The sequence below is a fragment of the Halichoerus grypus genome, chromosome 12 (genome assembly GCF_964656455.1).
Source record: "Halichoerus grypus chromosome 12, mHalGry1.hap1.1, whole genome shotgun sequence".
Classification (NCBI taxonomy): domain Eukaryota; kingdom Metazoa; phylum Chordata; class Mammalia; order Carnivora; family Phocidae; genus Halichoerus; species Halichoerus grypus.
In genome coordinates this window covers 70,613,822-70,633,287 of record NC_135723.1, presented here as the reverse complement: position 1 = coordinate 70,633,287, position 19,466 = coordinate 70,613,822, and the positions used below count along the sequence as shown (strand labels likewise).

The 19,466-nt window shown below is 40.9% G+C and overlaps 1 protein-coding gene and 1 pseudogene across 1 annotated transcript; both read left to right on the top strand.

Moving 5' to 3' along the window:
* The first annotated feature begins 1,112 nt into the window (after nt 1–1,112).
* LOC144379633 (small ribosomal subunit protein eS12-like) lies at nt 1,113–14,246 on the top strand. Its single transcript, XM_078059825.1, has 6 exons — nt 1,113–1,119; nt 3,139–3,153; nt 3,409–3,561; nt 3,777–3,859; nt 13,623–13,636; nt 13,734–14,246. The coding sequence occupies exons 1-6, from the start codon at nt 1,113–1,115 to the stop codon at nt 14,209–14,211; spliced, it is 750 nt and encodes a 249-aa protein (XP_077915951.1). The 3' UTR covers nt 14,212–14,246.
* Nucleotides 14,247–18,008: 3,762 nt separating this feature from the next.
* Nucleotides 18,009–19,104, top strand: LOC144379632 (melanoma-associated antigen B16 pseudogene; annotated as a pseudogene).
* The last annotated feature ends 362 nt before the right edge of the window (nt 19,105–19,466 follow it).

The window sequence follows — 19,466 nt, the reverse complement described above, 5'->3', positions numbered from 1 at the left end:
TACATTTGCATTAATTTGGTGTGATAATATCTATGCCTCTTTTCCAGGGGTTTACTGAAGTGTATTTTCACTTTCCTGGTATCATTATCTTTTTCTATCTTCAGTTTTTCTCTAGGCCTTGTGGACAAATTTAGAACAGAATGTGTTGTAACCATGGTGAGTCAGGAGTATAATCAATGTAAAATGAATTATCAGAATGAGTTTTTTTAATGTTTACAATAATCCCTGCAGTATATTGTGATATCATTATGAAAATGGTTAATGAGATTTTAGAGCTAAATGACCCCCAGTAGGAGAAAAGAAAAATAAAAGTTTGATGGGTGTAAGTATATGAGTTAAACTCAAGCTTTTCTGGGCTTCAGGAAAACTAACAGGGTCTACTGAATTATGAATTTCTTCCCTAGGCAAGTCAAGCTCTAACTTTAGGAATTTCTGTAAGAAAACAACAACCTTGCATTATTTTCAGTCTGAAGCCAAAATATTCTTTTGAATTTTGGCTTAAAAACTTACATAATATTCCTAAAGCTACCAGATACGAGCTCAGGGATGTTGTACAAATTTAATGTAGACAGATTTTAAGTCCTCCAACACCGGCTAAGATGCAAATGGGCATACATTTAAGTAGTTAATTGAAACAGTCTCCAACTGTTCTACAGATTTGGGAAAAAAACACAGTCTCTGTGATTTAGCCCTCTGATATACAAATGCCTGGGTATTCATACCCTGTATGTGTTCTCTCTCGACCCATGTGTCTGAGTCATTTATGGTTGCTAGTGCTGATGCACACTTCATAGTTTTGATAATGGCTCAAGGGAAATAAAACCATTTGATGGTGGTCTAAAATCATTACAAAGAGCTCTCAAACTTTGTATAAAGCAGGGAAACTTTATTTTCAAACAAAATTATGCATGGAATTCCTGGAATGTAGATTTTTAAAAATAAAAGCTTACTTCGTAAAGTACCTAAGTAAGCAAGATAGATTCTCTAAATTAGGGTTTACCCACCAAGGCCCTGCCCACTACCAGTTTTTATACAGCCCACCAATGAAGAATGTTTTTTACATTTTTTAAGTTGTTGTAAAGTATCAAAAGAAGAACAATATTTCATTAGACATGAAAGGTATGTGAAATTCAGATTTCAGTGTCCATAAAGTTTTATTGAAACACATCCGTGGTCATTTCTTTACCTGTTGTGTATGACTGCTTTCACATTACAAGGGTGAAGTTGAGTAGCTATGACAAAGACATTATTGCCAAGAAAGCCAAAAATATTTTTTTAAAAGATTTTATTTATTTATTTGACAGAAAGAGAGATAGCGAGAGAGGGAACACAAGCAGGGGGAGTGGGAGAGGGAAAAGCTGGGAGCCGATGTGCGGCTCGATCCCAGGATCATGACCCGATCCGAAGGCAGACGCTTAATGACTGAGCCACCCGGGCGCCCCCCAAAATATTTTTCATCTGGCCCTTTACAGAAAAAGTTTGCCAACCTCTGCTATAAATGAGAATATCTACACTCACTTCCTAAAAAAACAGGTTTTACAACATTTGACTTTCCTCTTACAAGTGGGTATGTTAACCACTGTGCCAGTTGTAAATGTACCTGAGAATTGCTCATCCTATCTACTTCAAGTAGTACAACTTTCCTACTTTCATCATTGGTAAACTGGGTATGTGACTGCCCAGCTTTGTGCTTGGCCCTGTGGAGAATTCTGAAGGGAAATACATTGTAACTCCTGCCTTCCATGAGCTTGAAATCTAGCTCAAGAGAAAACAGTTGTTCTATGCTACATTGAATCACACATGAAACAACCCATTTCTGTGGTTTCTATCAGGAAACCCTCATACTAGGCTTGTGCGCAGAGAGCAAATGAAAGTGAAGGTTGGGGGAAATGGAAGAGGGGGCTTCCATTAGAGCAAAGAAAGTAATTTCAAAGTGAAAATCAAACCTCCCTGTTCTTAAAGCATTCCACCTGTTGCTTGCCACCACCACCCCTTACTCTCCTCTGCTTGCCACCCCCCCCCCCCCGCAACTGCTCTCTCCCCTTCCCATTCTGTCTCTCATGCAGAGCCAGCAGGCATTTTTCTGCCTTAGCCACTACTGACCCATGTCCTTAAGGTCCCATTTTTCACCCAACCAGCTTATCAAAGTTTTGTTCTTATATGTTCCCTAAACAAAGATGATTCTCTCCCTCAGACAAACTCTGATGTCACTTGTTAAATAATACTTAAAAAAGGAAAAAGCCATCTCAGTTGAGGAGGGGAGAGGAGAAGGAAAGCATCCTTGGTTAGAGACGCATGAGCAAAGGTTGGGAGACGGGCACCCGGCAGTGAAGAAACAAGCTAGACAAGAATGGAATTTGGATAATAGAGGTTAAAGGAAGAAAGGTCAGACAGGCACACAACGATGGCCCAAGGACCTGGCAATGAAAATAAAACTTAGCAAAGAAACTGAGAATCAGTTTAAGTTTGTGAGCATAGGAGTGGCCTGATGAAGGCAGCACTTACGGAATGTGGATACTGAGGCATGACTTAAGGTGACATACTTCAGAGTGTGACAGGAGGATGGCAGAATAATCTAAGCATAACATAGTGAGAGCCTGAACTTCAGTGGGGGTGGTGGTGATAGAGGAAAAAACGGCTCTCAGGATTTGCGAGAGAAAAAAATTGATGCGACATAGCTTTAGGGAATGAAGGGAGGGGAGAAGATTGCAAGATTTGGGCCTGAGTGACTTGAAAAATGGTAGAGACATTATCAAATATATTACTATTTTTAAAATACATGTATAATTTACAACTCTCCTATTACCATCATGGAATCCAGTCTTCTTATAGAAAAGGCACATACATATATACACAGGGAGGTTAAATTAAGACAGAGATTTAAATTAATAGGAAAAAAGGAAAGTGAGGGTGATATAATCCTCTGCCTGAGTACTAAATTTAGCTCTGAGCCTCCTTGCAGCTGAGGCAGGTGGCTTCACAGCTGTGACTCTCTATCACTCCTTCCAGAGACCATCACCTGCCTGGCAGTACATTCTGGAAGAAATCACACTGATCTTTACTGAGTAATGTCCAGGCATGCCTCGTTCTATTGCATTCCACTTTACTGCACTTCTCAGATACTGTGTTTTCTTACAGATATTGCATTTGAAGGTTTGTGGCAACCCTCCATCATGCAAGTCTATCGACGCCATTTTTCCAACAGCATTTGGTCACTTCATGTCTCTGGGTCACATTTTGGTAATTCTCCCAGTATTTCAAACTTTTTCATTATTATTGTATTTGTTATGGTGATCTGTGATCAGTGATCTTTGATGTTACTCTTGTAATTGTTTTGGGGTACCATGAACCATGTCCCTATAAAATGGCAAACTCAATCGATAAATGTTCTGTGTGTTCTGACTGCAGATGTGGTAGAAATAGCAAGAGAACCAGAACAAGAAGTAGAGCCTGAACATATGACTAACTTGCCGCAATCTCACGATAACACTTTAACGGATGAGGAGTGGCTTCTTATGGATGAGCAAGGAAAGTGGTCTCTTGAGATGGAATCTACTCCTGGTGAAGATGCTGTTAAGATTGTTGAAATGACAACAAAGGATTTAGAATACTACATGAACTTGGTTGACAAAGCAGCAGTAGGCTGTGAGGAGATCCCAATTTTGAAAGAAGTTCTTCTGTGGGTAAAATGCTATCAAACAGCATTGCAGGCTATAGAGAAATTACTCGTGTAAGAGTCAGTCAATGAAGCCAACTTCATATTGTCTTATTTTAAGGAATTGCCACAGCCATCCCAACCTTCAGCAACCACCACCCTGATGAGTCAGCAGCCATCAACCTGAGGGAAGACCCCCCATCGGTAAAAAGTTTATGACCTACTGAAAGCTCAAATGGTTAGTATTTTTTAGCAATAAAGTATTTTACATTAAGGCTAATACATTTTCTTAGACATGATGTTATTGCACATTTTTTACTTTTTTATGCAGTGGGAAACCAAAAATTTCATTCGACCCACTTTATTGTGATATTCACTTTATTGCAGTGGTCTGGAACTAAACCTGCAACATCTCTGGGATATGCCTGTAATAGATGGCGTCTCAGTACTGGTTCCTTAAAAGCTACAGAAAATGTTCTTTGTATGACTGATGCACAGATCAACACTTAAGAGAATCTGTGGGCGGGGTCTTAAGTCATAGTGCTGTGAAAGCTTTTCTAACTGAAATGAGGCTGATATGAATCAAGTAGGGGTAACAGTCTACTCAAGAATGGGACGGGGAGCCTGGCTGAGGTGGAGAGGGAAGTCATAGGGTATCCCTTCCTGCACCAGAGATAGTCAACCTGAGTTCTGGAGCAGAAAGGAAAATGCAAAGACCTGGTCCAAGAGTGAAGGAACAAGAGGACAAAGTCTAAGAGTGAAGCTAGTTGGCTGAGTTTCTTCAGGAACCTCTGGTCATTTCCCTGTCTTCTCTGGAATCTCACTGATAGAGAACAAATAGTCTATTACTTTGACAGGACCCTCACCAAGTTAACCCAAACTACCTTTCACTGCAACAGGAAATTATCACACGTACCCTCTTCCCAACCTGTTCCTTAACATGTGGGAGGTGAAGGAACGCCGAGGGTGTGAGCATGGAGGGCAGGCCTGGGCAGTTACATGCTCCCGGGGAGCACGACCCATGGGAAACCTTAGGATGAGGGTATTCTATAGTCACAATTTACCTCCCTTTCAATTGTTACCATTAAAATGTTTTTAAACATATCCCTTCAAATTTTTCAGAAAAACACAGCAAATCCTAGGCTGAAACAGAAAATGCTTGCCCTCAACCACCCTGTCCTTCCTGTTATAGCACTCATCACACTGTAATTGCTTATTTTCCTGTCTGCCTTTCTGGCTGAATGATAAATCAGTTTCGGAGGGCAAGACCTTGTAATCTCATTCCTCACTGTATCTCTGGCACCTATCATCTGTGTTCAATAAATACTTGTCAAATAATGTTGAATGAAAGCCTTCCCACATCTCTCTCCTTTAGCTACTTCTACTGTTCTTGATCCTGACCTGATTTCTTCCTAGGCAAACAGACTGTCCCTCATTCTGACATAAGAGGCTTGAAGCTGGATATTTGGGGTCAAAATTATTAATTGTCTAAATATTTTGTTTTATTAATTCTCAGTAGAGTTGTATTAATAATGACATACATCAAATATTCTTTTCTCTCTAATCTTGATTTCCTACGTCTTTCAAAAGCCACAAAAATTCCTGTTTCATGGAAATCCCTACTGCCCTTTTGCCTACATCGTAAAGAAAATTAATGGCAACATGGAATTTACTGAATGTTTGCCATAGGCCAGCCTCTGTCCTCAACACTTAGTAAGTATGAAGTCATGTAAAACTTTCCCCAATTCTAGGAAGTTGGTATTTATTGCCTCCATTTACAAATAAGGAAAAAGAGACAGAGAATAATCTCAAGAGGTGCCCAAGGTCCAGGGCTATACATATACTTGCAAGTTGTATACCACCCAACTCCAGTGGGCTCCATTATACACCCTCCACTGCTGTATGGAGTGGCTCTGCCAAGGCCACAGAGCTACTAATCAGGGCAGCTAAGATTCTAACCCTCGCACTCTGGCTCCAGCCCCTACCCTTAACCATGACACTAATCTAGAGCTTTTTCCTTTCATGTAATTCCTGCCCCTACGGGGTTATGCTTAGAGTTGGCAATACCAACCACTCAAAGCTCACTATTGGTGAGTTCCTGATTCGATCAAGGTCAATTCTTTTATATTGTTTGGGGACGACTCGTTATCATGCATATTGGTTTTATACTCTAGTTAAATAGAACCTTCAAGTAGCTAGAGCTATGATGGGTAGGTCAGCAGTTAAAGGTGAGGAAAATAGACTATTTTTTTTTTTTTTACCTAAATCAGAACTCTATGGAGTAAAATAGTTCCTTTCCTCATACACTTATAAAACAATTTTTTTCTTAATGCTAGCAGGATGCCTGAGGTCTCCAGTATGTTCTTAATGCCAACGTAGCAGAGAATGAAAATAAGATAAGCAGAGTTAGATTGCTGCACGCCAGAGTTTCTAAATGCAGAGTTCTTATCCTAGCAGCCGCAGCAGCACCTGGAGCTTATCAGAGATGCAAAATCTTGGGATGCCTGGGTGGCTCCGTCCGTTACGTGTCTGACTCTTGATCTCAGCTCAGGTCTTGACCTAAGGGTCATGAGTTCAAGTCCCATACTGGGCCCCAAGCTGGGCACAGAGCCTACTTAAAAAAAAAAATGCAAAATCTCAAGCCCCACCCCAGTCGCACGGGATCCAAATCTGTATTTTAACAAGATCTCCAAGTGATCCACTTATAAACCAGGTTTGAGAAGGATTACTCTTGTGTCTTGTTTGCTGTGCCGTGATATGATGCCTTGCCCTTTGCCTCTTAGATCCTCCATGTCCCCAAACCTGCAATACTACCCTACTAACTGCAAGAGACTTGTGTTCGCATAACTTTGTGGGATTGCAGAGAAGCAGACTGTTCCATATTTGTGTTGATGTGGGGCAGAAAGAAGAGACCAGCTGCAGAAGGCAAGACACAGAGATCAAGAGCTTGGTGCAAGCAGGAACTCAAAGCAAGAGATGAGGAGGAGGGCCCCAAATCTCTAGGAAAGTGGGAAGGGATGGGGCTGCTGGTCCATGTGTGGAATAGGGATACTGGCCATTACCACGTGAAAGCAAAAATGACTGCCCATGCCATTCATGTTAAAGGAAGAAAGCCCTATAAAGTAGGAGAGGAGGGCTGGGTACAGATATCTATAAATTTATATTCAATTCTATGTACGTTCTCTGTGTCAAATTTGGTTACTTCCTGATTCTAGGGAAATGTATATGTGTTTCTAGAAATAAACCTTTATCTGAGATTCCTGGTTTCAGCTAGTCTGTATTTATAACTAAAATCTCCATGTCATTTATTGAAATAGGCCTTGGAACAGAGGTCATTCTCTGTGGTTGTGAGAAAAGAGATACTCTCACTTCAAGAGGGCATTTTTGTCTGCCTAACGGGCTGGTTGAATGGATGCAACATGCACTGCAAGCTCATTTATCAAATAAGATAAATCTGCGAGAGCACTCTGTAAACTGTAAAACGCTACAGAGGCAGAAAATTGTTACTGCTCCTGCTGCTATTAATTAATTAGGACGGTGACTGGTGATTATGAATTCATTTGATCAATACAATTAGCTAATTTAGAAGACTCAGAGTACAAAGTGAACTGATATATTAATAATAAAGTGAACATGAAACTGATATAGGAGTGAATGAGGTATATGTTCCATAGGCACACACCACAAATGCGTGTGACCAGCACTGCTTTGTTTCTTCTCTAACACAATTATAACATTTATACACACAGACATAGGTGTGTGTGTTGCAGGGGCGGGTATACATATGGCAGCCCCAGGAATGATGAAGATCATAAGAAATAATAAAAGTTAGGTAAAGCTCTGGTCAATGAATGTCATAAGCACCTAACAGGAGGTCAAATAAACCACTCTGAAATAAGAACCCCTCTCACACTTTTCTACGCATTGGAGAGTATCATCTGGAGGCAAAGAGATCTCAGAACCTCCTGTTTTACAGAGCCCTCTGCAGACTCTCTTTCTACCCCCTGCATTTTACCTTGCGCGTTTTGTTGCCAATCTCCTCTCTTTGAACCCCTCTGGTCTGCTATGCACTTGTAGGACAAATCAGAAGTTTCATTTTCTCTGCCTCTTTCTCTTCCCAGGCTTTTTCTTTCCTGCAGGGATAATCTATGTCGATCAAATCTTTACACAACTCCTTTCACAAAATCTTTTCAGAGCAATGTCACAATGCTGTTTTGCTGGAATTTGTAGTTTTTCGTCCTCATTTTGAGAACATCATACACAAAAAGATCTTTGAGGGTGTGTTTACTTGAACATTCCAAAAAGTTTGAAATGAAAACGTATTTTCCCACCTCTTAGCTGAAGCTTTAAAAACCTGGAATTATCCCTGACTCATGCCTCTCTCTCATTTCTGAGCCTGGGGAAGGTCTGAGATGATCTCTTTTACACCTGATTCTCCTTTTCAATTCACCATATAATGGATTAAAAAAAAAAAAAACGACCACTACAGTAGTAATTTAATCAGTGGAAGCCTATAGCCCAAAATTATGAACAATGTAATATGATGCTATAAATGTTGGTTTGGATTTTGAATAATGTGAATGTTAGTATGAAGAAAGGAGTAAATGACCGGATCATCCGGTAGCACTGGTAAGAGCCACAATACCCTCTTAGCCTCATAGAAAGGGAGACTCCTCTGCCACAAATTAGCAATATCTCTCTGGCCAGCCATGCACACTGCTTTCTCTGCTGGGACTGATGATGACTGAAGACGTCACTCTTTCTGTTTGAAGGAAGCATAACCCAGGGTCCTAGAGGATCTGCAGGATGCTGAGACCTTAATCTCTCTTAGCATGGACTGAATAGCACCAAGCTGCAGAGACTGCAAGATACACCTCCCACCCTCTGAGCAACCCTCCCACCCACGGGAGGAACTAACAAAACTCATAGTTTGTTTGTTTATATTAAGATTTTATTTACTTATTTGAGAGAGAGAGAACAAGTGAGGGGAGAGGCAGAGTGAGAGGGACAAGGAAACTCCCCACTGAGCAGGGAACCTGACTGGGACTCCTTCCCAGGACTCCAGGATCATGACCTAAGCCAAAGGCAGACGCTTAACTGACTGAGCCACCCAGGCGCCCCCAAAACCCATATTTTTAATGGGAACATCTGTGTATACAACGGCTCTTTGTCATAAGGCGCAGCCAAAAGGCAAAACAGCTGAAGTGATCGCCCCCATCCACCATCAACACAATCCACACACCAATCCAAGTCCATCAGATTTTCCTTCCAATATTCATTCCATTACTTCCCCTTACTGGTATCCAGCCCAGGCCCTGGTTTTATTCATGCCAGTTGTCTAGCGCAAACGTATCTTACAGACTTGCCGTGTGACAGGCACTTCACATACATTTTTATTAATTCTCAACAGTAGCACTGCAACTCAGTTGCAAAGCTTTTACAAATGAGAAATGGAGGAAAGCTATTATTTTTGTCTGGCTGACAGCCCTTGGCTTCCCCTCACCATTCTGTGGGGCATTGCCCCTTCCCCACCCAATTTCATGGTATGGATGACAGTGCCCTTCCCCCTCCTCCCAGGCACGTTGGGGTCAACCATGAAACCACACACTCCTGGCACAGGGATGGTCCAGGGCGGCCCTAACAGCGGTGACACCACCACCACAGCAGTTTCGTGCTGGCAACCATCCCCAATGTTGTAAACATTTGAAGGCATTTCATCCTCACAACAACCCTATGACATGGGTCCCAGTACTTTTCTCATTTATCAGATGAGGCGACGGAGGCACAGAGAGGTTGAGGAACCTGCCTAAGATCCTAAGCTAGGTCATAAATTCTTCTCTCAGAATTTAATCACTCTAGCCAAGAAAAAAGTCCTTTCTCTTTGTTAGAGAAACTGGGAAGAGAGAGTGAGCATGCAGTGACCAGTAGCCCCCTCCAGTACTGTGGTTGTGAGAAAAGTGAAAGCTACCCTGTACCCTGCCCTTCCCTACAGAGAGAAAGAGAAATCTCTAGCTCCATTTCCTGAGTGCCCCCCAGCTGCCTCAGTTTATGTTTTCCCCAGGCTTGGCTGTTCCGCAATCCCTCCGCTTTGGCAGTCAATCCAGTAATTGTCCAATAGATTTTGTTTTTAAGCCTAGACTGAATTGAGATTCAGTCACTTGCCAGCAAATGATTACTGACTAACACAAGAAGATGGAGGCTCGAGAGGCTAGCTGGTACAGCACGGAGCACAGCTAGGCTTTTCTGATTCGAAAGCACCTGCCCATTCTACCTGACCATGTAGACCCTCAGCTGGCTGGCCCTCCACAGAATCACCACCATACAGTCAGCCTTTCTGGAACGTGGTTTTCATCACTCTTCAATTTCTCCAACAGTTTCCCACATTTCCAGACACATCAAATGCACACACCTCTGCCTCCTTTTCAACGCCTTCCAAATCAGGCCTCACTTAAATTCAAAAACTCTCCTGCTATCTCCCACCCAACAAGGATCTAGCCCAACCCATGCCATTCACATTGCTGTGATTCCTTCACTCAAGTCCTTTCAAATGACTAAAATCATACTTATTCATGACTCAATTCAAGTCTTGCCCCTTTCCAGAAATCCCAACTACTCTCATCATTAATAATTTCTTCAACTAAGAGTACTGAAACCATTTTGTTTGGAAACCAATTTAACAAGGCAAGAGGAACCAGTATATTTGTCTCCATATCTATAAATAGTTTTATTTCATTTGTTAGCTACTCCATGAAAATACTGCTAATTGGGAAGTGTAAGATAGGAGTTATTTTTTTTTAAAAAAAAGAACAATTGTAGAATAGATACCATTTTAAGTAATTATGAAGCTGATTTCCTTGATAGTTTTTTCTTTCAGTTAAATGGCTCATATTTTATCTTCTATTCAGTAACAAACACACCAGAATTCAGATAAAAATCCAACTATGAAAAAAACAGCACTATGATTTCTCCAAACATCTATTTCTTTTAGCTGAAATGTACTGCTGTTCCTACAAGGAAGGATTTCAAAGCCCTTCCTCAAAATGAGGTATGCTGCTCCGCCTGATGGTCTTCAGGGAAGCTGGGCTTTCATTCCTCACATCCCAAAGCAATTCATTGCTTAGCACACTCAGGAAACTGCAATCCAATTAGTGGCAAATCACAAAGCCCACCGATGCCAGGATGAACAATCATCATTGTCCCGAAAAATGCTATTTATATCTCCCTTCTTCTGAACCTCAGACTATGTAATTTTTTTTTCCAGTAAAAACTGTTTGAGCCCTTGATTTGGAACCATTTATATCAAACTGAGGATCTCCACTTTTCCTAGATAACACCCCTACAAGCCTTGTTTGACTTGATCTCTAGTTCTACAATGTCCAAAAGTGATTTCTAAAAGATAAATCAGTAAAACATTTAGAAGACGATATAGGAAATACTCTCATGCCTTCAGGATGAGAACATGTAAAAAGTACTGATGTTAGATAGAAGCTAGCTGTGAGCAGTGGAAGGAACACCGGAGGCAGAGTCCCAAGTTCTCCAAGGGGAATGATAGAGACCTGAGCTGGAGGCAAGGCTGGTGATAAATAGAACCCCAGGGTACAACATCCCCACCCTGTGGCTTCCAAGACCTTAGGGCTGACAGACCAAGAGCCATAGGAGCAGAGCATGCACTCTCCCCTTCTACCTCTGCCCAGGTAACCCTTAGACTCATTATAATACATTTGCATTAGGGGGGCTTTACATCTCTCAATACATTTGAGAAAGGGGGCTTCATTGAGATGTACAGCGGCCATGACAATTGCAATACAAACTTTGTCAATGGCTGACAATGGGTGGAAGCAGCCTCCATAAGAGACCACCCCACTGTACCTCCCAGCTCCTCCCAGCTCAGAAAGATGCAATAACATCCAATCCCAAAACAACCTAGGGGCTGGTTCCACCTGGCAAACCTGCTTGTTCTCCCACCTGGAGAGTGTACTTTTGCTTTAATAAACTGCTTTGTGCTTGCTACTTTCCTTCTGGCTGTCTTTATCTGATTGCAGATCCTCACTTAAATCTTTTCATGGGGAATCCAAGAACTGAGACCTCTATTCACACAAGGCAGACCCGCATACTGCTAACAGTAACAGTAAAAGAAAAAACTGACAAATTTGATTTGATTGAAATTAAAAATGTATGTTCATCAAAAGACACAGTTAAGACAGTAAAAAGTCAAGCCACAGACTGAGAGGAGATATGTGTATACATAAAACTACAAATCAGTAAGAAAAAACAATGCATTAAAAACAAAAAAAAAAATGAGCAGGAGCCCTGAACCAGTACTGCACAAAAGAGGAAATCCAAACAACAGACTTGTGAAAAGTGACAAATTTTATCAGTAATCCAGGAAACGCAAATAAAAAATGCAATGAGATAGCACTAATCACCTACCAAAACAGTTAAATTCAAGACTAAAAATAACATGTTTGTGTAATGAAAAGCCTCATACATTACTGGTGGAGGAATTAAATTATTATCACCACTTTGAGAAAATTTTTGGCATCATCTACGAAAGTTGGAATATTCATCCTATGGAATAGCAGTCCACCCTAAATATATAACTCAAAAGAAATATGCATGCCAAAGTGTCCATGGAAGCATTCAAAATGACCAAAACTTGGCTATAACTCAAATTGCCAGTAAAATGGATAAATTATGATATATTCTGTAATAGAACACTGTACAGAAATGAAAATAAATACCTCCATCTAACAATTTAGAAGAACTTTAAAAATACAGTGTGGAACAAAGAAGCCAGAAAGAGAGAATTGTGTGATTGTGTTTACATAAAGTTCAAAACTCAGGCAAAACTAAACCATAAAGGGAAGGACAGTGGTCGCCTTTAGAGGAGAGGATTCATTGAGATGTACAGTTATGATCTGTGCATTTTTCAACATGTTATGTTAAACTTCAGTTAAAAATATATTAAAAATCCATGGCACTAGCAATTAGAAAATCATTGGATTTCTCAGAACATTTTCAAGAGAGTAATTTGGCTAAAAGGCAGGGTTCAAGTTTTTATATAAGGTGAAATTGAGAAGTAAAGGGAGGCAGTCGGTAGATCAACGTTGAAAAGAGGGAAGCAGCCAGCAAGGGCTCACGCAGACTCACACAGTGCATCCGCCTGTTCCCGGGCACATTAGCTTTGCTGATGACTCAGTCTTTACTTTTGCCTTCATGAGAATCTTCACAAAGTCGCTCTGGTCCCTATGATTTAAATTAACCATAGTAACCATAAACTGAATAATGAACATTTATAACCCTATCTACAGATATGAGAAGCATTGTCAGTTTTGAGATGGAAATGGCCAATATTGAAGGAAAAATAACTTTGACTCTGAATTAATATGATATCTAACTTAAAAATTTGTTTCTAAAATAGTGAATACTGAAAAGCAACTTTTCATGATCACTAGTTTATCTTAACTTCCAATAGCAATATGTCTTCAGTATTCCTGTTCTGTTTTCCACATTCTGGGTAAGATGACTCAGCAACATTTGCTGTAATTAAAATCCTAATATAAATATAGGAAATACACTCCATTATAAAAGTTAATGCAGAGGCCAATGGAACAAAATAAATTTTCATTAAAAAAAGTAATTAATAAGAACTTTGCTGTCTGTGTTCCTAAGTCTGATTTCCCCATTAGAATTAGTTATTCAGTCTTCCATTTTGGAACTTGCTTACTTTCTTTTTATGTAACACAAAGAGCCATTATCATTTAATTAAAACTATACCATTAAATAGCTGACCTTTCACTTCACAAGACTTGGTGCTAAGTTTGATTCCAATTCCAAGTTTAAAGTGCACTTAGCTGAAGGCAGAGGTATGTCTGTGAGTCTCAGATTCAGGGAACTGGCTTTAACGCAGCCCTTTGTGAATTAAGGTTTTCTGCCTAAATCACGGACTCGGACTGTACATCTTTAGGTATTGCTGCAACTGTAAGTCACAGATTTGATTGAGAGTGTTAAATCTCATGGGCAGGCACAAAGCTATCCAAGAAATATTCTGAAATACTGATTAAATTTGCAATTCCAGCTCTTTCCCTGCCGCCAACGAGTTGCGCGGAGGCAGAAGGTCGGGCGCAGTCCAGACTTCGGCTACACTCGTAATCCACTGCCAGGCGGAGGAAGGCATTGCTGCCGGAGGTGTAATGGACGTTAATACTGCTTTACAAGAGGTGCTGAAGATGGCCCTCATCCACGATGGCCTAGCACGTGGAATTCACGAAGCTGCCAAAGCCTTAGACAAGCGCCAAGCCCGTCTTTGTGTGCTTGCATCCAACTGTGATGAGCCTATGTATGTCAAGTTGGTGGAGGCCCTTTGTGCTGAACACCAAATCAACCTAATCAAAGTTGATGACAAGAAACTAGGGGAATGGGTAGGCCTCTGTAAAATTGACGGAGAGGGAAAACCCCATAAAGTGGTTGGTTGCAGTTGTGTGGTGGTTAGGGACTATGGCAAAGAGTCTCAGGTGAAGGATGTCATCGAGGAATACTTCAACCGCAAGAAATGAACAAATAAACTTGGTTCTTATTCCCAAAAAAAAAAAAAAAATCGCAATTCCACAGAATCATAATTTCTGAAAGTATTCTCCAAATGAAAGTCAAAGTTAAATGCATTCTGAAAATTTGCCAAAAGTATAAGCTTAATAACTAACAAACATTTTTTTTTAATTTTATAAGATTGAGATTACTGGTCAGAGGACATGATCATTTTCCTAGCTATAAATATACAGTCAAGTTACCTTCCAAAAATATGAGTGGTAGGTTCTTTTCTGTGTGTTAGGTTCTTTTTTTATTTGGATTTTTGGCTCCTTTTGGTCTTTTAACTTACACTTAAATGTTAAGATGAAGCCATTGCCACAATACGTTAACGTATTCATCTCTCAAATACATGAAGCAAAATGTCTCCACAGCACCCTCCTAAGACTGCTACAGAGATCCTGAAACAGCCCTGATTCTGTGCCTTCTGAAACCTGGTGAGCAAATTCTTCTAACACATTCATGTTCTATTAGTCTGTTGCTTGCAATCAACAACTTCTACCTGATACATCTCCCCACGTGTAGAACACTTGCAGATAATTTACCTACCTTTCTATCTGGACCTTAAGCCACAAAACAGTAAAGGTGAATTAAGACAGACCCAAGACAGAGAAGGGTGAGCAAGTAAATATTTGGCAATGGGGTTCCATTTCTTTGAAGACTTGACTTAAGTAGGGATGAATGGACTTGCAGAGTAATATCCTCAAAGAAACTGTGGCGCGAGCCAAGCTACTCATGCTGTTTGACAAGGTCCAAGTATGGGGGACGATCCTGAAAACAGGAGACTCCACAGCTGGCTCCTGCTAGTCTCTTTCATTTTGTTTATGGCAATCTTTATAATTGTGGGAATATTTCTGGGGTTTCATGATAAAGTGACTACTCATCTTAGTTACGCCTATCTAAGCAATCATAATGAAACTAATTCTGAAGAATTAACGAAGAATTAGTTTTTATAGAACAAAATAACAAGATGGTCACACTCTGTCTAGCACCTTTCTCTTTGCGTACTGTTTTTTAGTTTTAGCGAAAGTCAATAAGCGGAAATCAATAAAGGTCATGTTAATCATTACAAAGGAAAAATGAAAGAAGGCTATGTCTGTAATCCAGAGAATGATCTAAGATTATCTCGATAAACTGTAAAAAAAAACATAATCACATGTTACAAAAGTATGGAAAAACAAAAATATCCTAACATATAAATAAAGTTCCTCCGAGGCTGTCAGGAGGAGATGCTTGCAACCTGACCCTGTGTCTGTGTCTCCTCATTCACCGATGCCGTCCTTTCCTACGAGAGACCCACCCCGGCTGGAGCTGGACTCCGGCACAACTGGCCTCTCTCATCCAGACATATAAAGGCTGAAAGGAGGTAAAATTTAAAAATAAAAATAAAAATTACTAAGGGTTTGGATTGTCTGAACATGAAAGAGATTGGGGCACTCATTGAGAATAAAGGTAGTATAAAGATGAAAAAATAAAGTAGTGTTTTATAGAGTAGGCACTAAAAGAATACAATCTGTCATCTTAAAAGGAGCAAAATTTCAGACTGATCAAGGCAAATAGTATAGTAGAAATTTTCATTAGAAAAATAATTCAATAAATTTTTCTGTTTTCTCAATAGTAATGACTTTTTGGTCTCTACTTAGGAATTATTTATCTTTATAGACTCAGAGTCATTACCATTTATTTGAAAATAAAAGTAGGCTTGACTATTGTTAAACAGAAACAACAGGCTCAAAATGGAATCACTTGCTAAGTGCCATCGACTTAATCCCTAACCTAACTGCAGTTTCAGCCTGTCCCAGGGGCGGAATCTGAAACCAACCAGTGTGGAATTTCCTGATCAGCACTTGGGAGACATCTGCAGGATTAGACCTCCTGCCCTTTCCCCTAAGGGAAGGTGAACTTGTCTGAAACAATCTTTTCTTTTCTTTTGCTAATAACTTCCTTGTCCCACCTCATTTCTGCCCATAAACACCTTCCATTTTGTAGACTCCTGGAAGCACACTTCTATTTGTTAGATGGGATGTTGCCCGAGTCAGGAATTGTTGAATAAAGCCAAATAGGTCTTAAACTTTGCTAGGCTGGTTTTTGTTCTTTAATGTGGATAATGTGAAAAAGAAAAAAAAATAGGTTAGAATATTTACAGAGGCTAAACCCACAAGGAATCCAGGGACTTGGGGGCATGTCACCTTACCCCAACTTCCTCTCTCCACACCAGCCCCTTGCTTAAATCTTTTCAGGGACCTCCCACTGCTCTTGTAATGATATCCTTATTTCCGTGAGACCTCGATACGGTCTGGCCCCTGTCTGTCCAGGATCACATCACACCACACTCTGTCTGACCCTCTACACCCCAACCATGCTGCTTTCTTTCAGTTCCTCAATCATCCTGCTCCCTCTAAGCACAGTGCCTTTGTACATGCTCTCCTCCCACCCAAGGACCATCCTTCCTCTCCGCCCCCTCCCCCAAATTACTTCAGTATAGACACTGCTGCTCAGGGAAGACTTGCCTGCCCCAGCAACCAGATTGGATTCTTTAGTTCCTCACTCTCACGGAACTGTACTCACTCAGGCTGTGAGTGCACATTTATCTGTGTCATTATTTGATGTTAGTTCTTTTCTAGGAGACTGTAACCTCCATGAGAGCAGGGACTGCATCTGGTCTTACTTGCCCTTTCATCCCCTGCAACTAAAGCTTGCTATGCAATAATTACTTGACAAATTAAGGAGGAAGGAAAGAATTCCCTTCATACCAATATCAGAGGCAGAACCCTGGGCTGGTGACCGGAGCTGTGAGTTTATCTTACCTGCATATTTTTCCTGATACCCAGATATGGAGCTGAAAGAAATCTGTGCAGGGCAGCCTTCTACAGGTTTGCAGTTCTGCAAAGATCTACAGGACCTGATACCGGTGTAGGTCGCATTGCACGCAGCTCTCTTTCCTCACAGGATTTAGACAGACCCAGAATGTTTGTCCTGGTCACATGTAGATGACCTCGAGTTACTGTTCCTCCACTCTCAGAGAAAGCATTGAGGGGCTGCCATGTACAAATAGGACATCTGTATCTTTGCATTTCTCCCTAGTGATACTGGAAGAAGGCAGGTAATGAGAAAGTACTGTTTTGACATGTTTCTGTTTCTAATTCCATTAGGTTCCAGATCATACATCTAAAAATATGGGTGCAGAGCCTGGTTCCAAGCAGGCTACCAAGAACAAAGAACAATTTAAGGAGGAAGAAGTACCTTGTTTCTCATAGAAAGTGGGATGAGCAAATGGAAAGGAATGGACAATGGAATGAAAAAATACTTGTTTTAAAAACAATAATGCAGAGCTTCCAGGTTGGTGAACATGTGGGGATTTGGGAGAGTGGCACACCTGGGGAGGGCATGGAAGCTCCATGCACCCCCCACTCTCTTCCACAACCCTCCCCGCCCCCCACCCCTCTCTTCCACCTAGCTGTTCTTGAGTTATATCGTTTTATAATAAACTAATGATCTATCTTTTATGCTCTTGAATGCCTCACAATTGAAGAAGACTTAGTTTATTTTATACGTAACAGAACTGAGCCTTCTAGGATATTTCGATATCCCCAAGAAAATCTACATTCATCAGATTCCAAAAATTCAAGCTACACTGACTCAGTCTCAAGAAGACATCTTCTTCTGGGATATGACTGATAGTAAAAAAGCAGAGTTGCTGTTCCATTTTATATTACCACCAGCAAAGTATGGGTGGATCATTTCTCTGCATCGTTACTAACATTTGGCCATGATTTCTCATTGCCCACCTTCCCGTCCACACTCCTGCTCACTGCCATCCACCAGGGACATCACGCCTCTACCTCAGAAGAGTCCACAGTGCTTACATGATCTCCCTCTTCAGACCTGAAGTGAGACCCAGTAAGACCTAGGGGATATATGGGTCTCCAAGGCTCTGGAGGAGACCTGTCTTTCCTCCCACCTTCTAAAGCCTGGCAATCTCAAGGAGGCTCCTGATGTTGGTGTAACTGGCACTCCAGAGCATCCTCAGAGTTTCCTTTCGTCTTCCATTGCCACCACAGCCACCTCATCAAGCACATCAGGTGCGGGGTCCAATAGCCAAGAAGAAGAACTAAAATAGCACTTCACAGTCTGGGCTAGACCCCAAGAATGTGCCCACAGATAAGAGAGTAGTAGATTCATTGGTCAACTTCATGCTGCTCAGGTATCGAATGAACGAACCAATGACAAAGGCAGATATGTTGAAGATTGTCATCAACGAGTATGAAGACCACCTCATTGAGATCGTCCTGAGAGCCTCTGAGTACATGGAGGTGATCTTTGGCCTTGATGTGAAGGAAGTAGATCCCACCAACCTCTGCTATGACCTCCTCATCAAATTGGGCCTCACATATGGTAGGCTGCATGTTGAAAATGGTGGGCCTGAGACCAGCATCCTGATACTTATCCTGGGTATGATCTTCGTGAAGGACAGCTGTGTCACTGAAGGGAAGTCTAGGAAGTTCTGAAATTGATGGGGATGTATTCTGAGAGGAAGCACTTTGTCTTTGGGGAGCCCAGGGTGCTCATCACCAAAGATTTCATGAAGGAAAAGTACCTGGAGTAACAGTAAGTGGTTCCATGATGATCCTACACAATTGGAATTTCTTTGAGGCCCAAGAGCCCACACTGAAACCAACAAGATGAAAATCCTAGAGTTTCTGGCCAGGGTTCATGGGACTAAGCCAAGTTCTTTCACACATCAGTCTGAGGAGACTCTGCAAGATGAAGAGAAAGTCCAAGCCACAATTTCAGCCGGGGCTGTGTCTACTTCCGAGGCCACTGCACATGCTAGTGCCAAGTCTACTCATCGTTCTTGCCCCTAGTGAAGCCGGAGGCTGATTCTTTGTTTTGTTTGAAAAGGTCAGTTAGTGATCATAGAATTTAGGTCTGAGGTAGGGCAGAAAGGAAAACAATGCATATTCCTCTATCTCCTACTTTAAATGTGTAAGTTGAAAAAAAATTTTTTTTTTTTTGGAAAATGTATACTTTTTATTTTTTGATGTATTACTCAAATATTGTTTCTTTCATGTAGATTCAATTAGTTTCAAATTCTCCAAGCTTATGAATGATGTCAGTCACACATTTATTGCTATAAGGAGGCTTAATAGCAAGAGTTTTGTTTTGTAAAAGGAATTGTGAAACGATCCACCTTATTTTGTCATCCAGCATGAGAACATGGCATTGC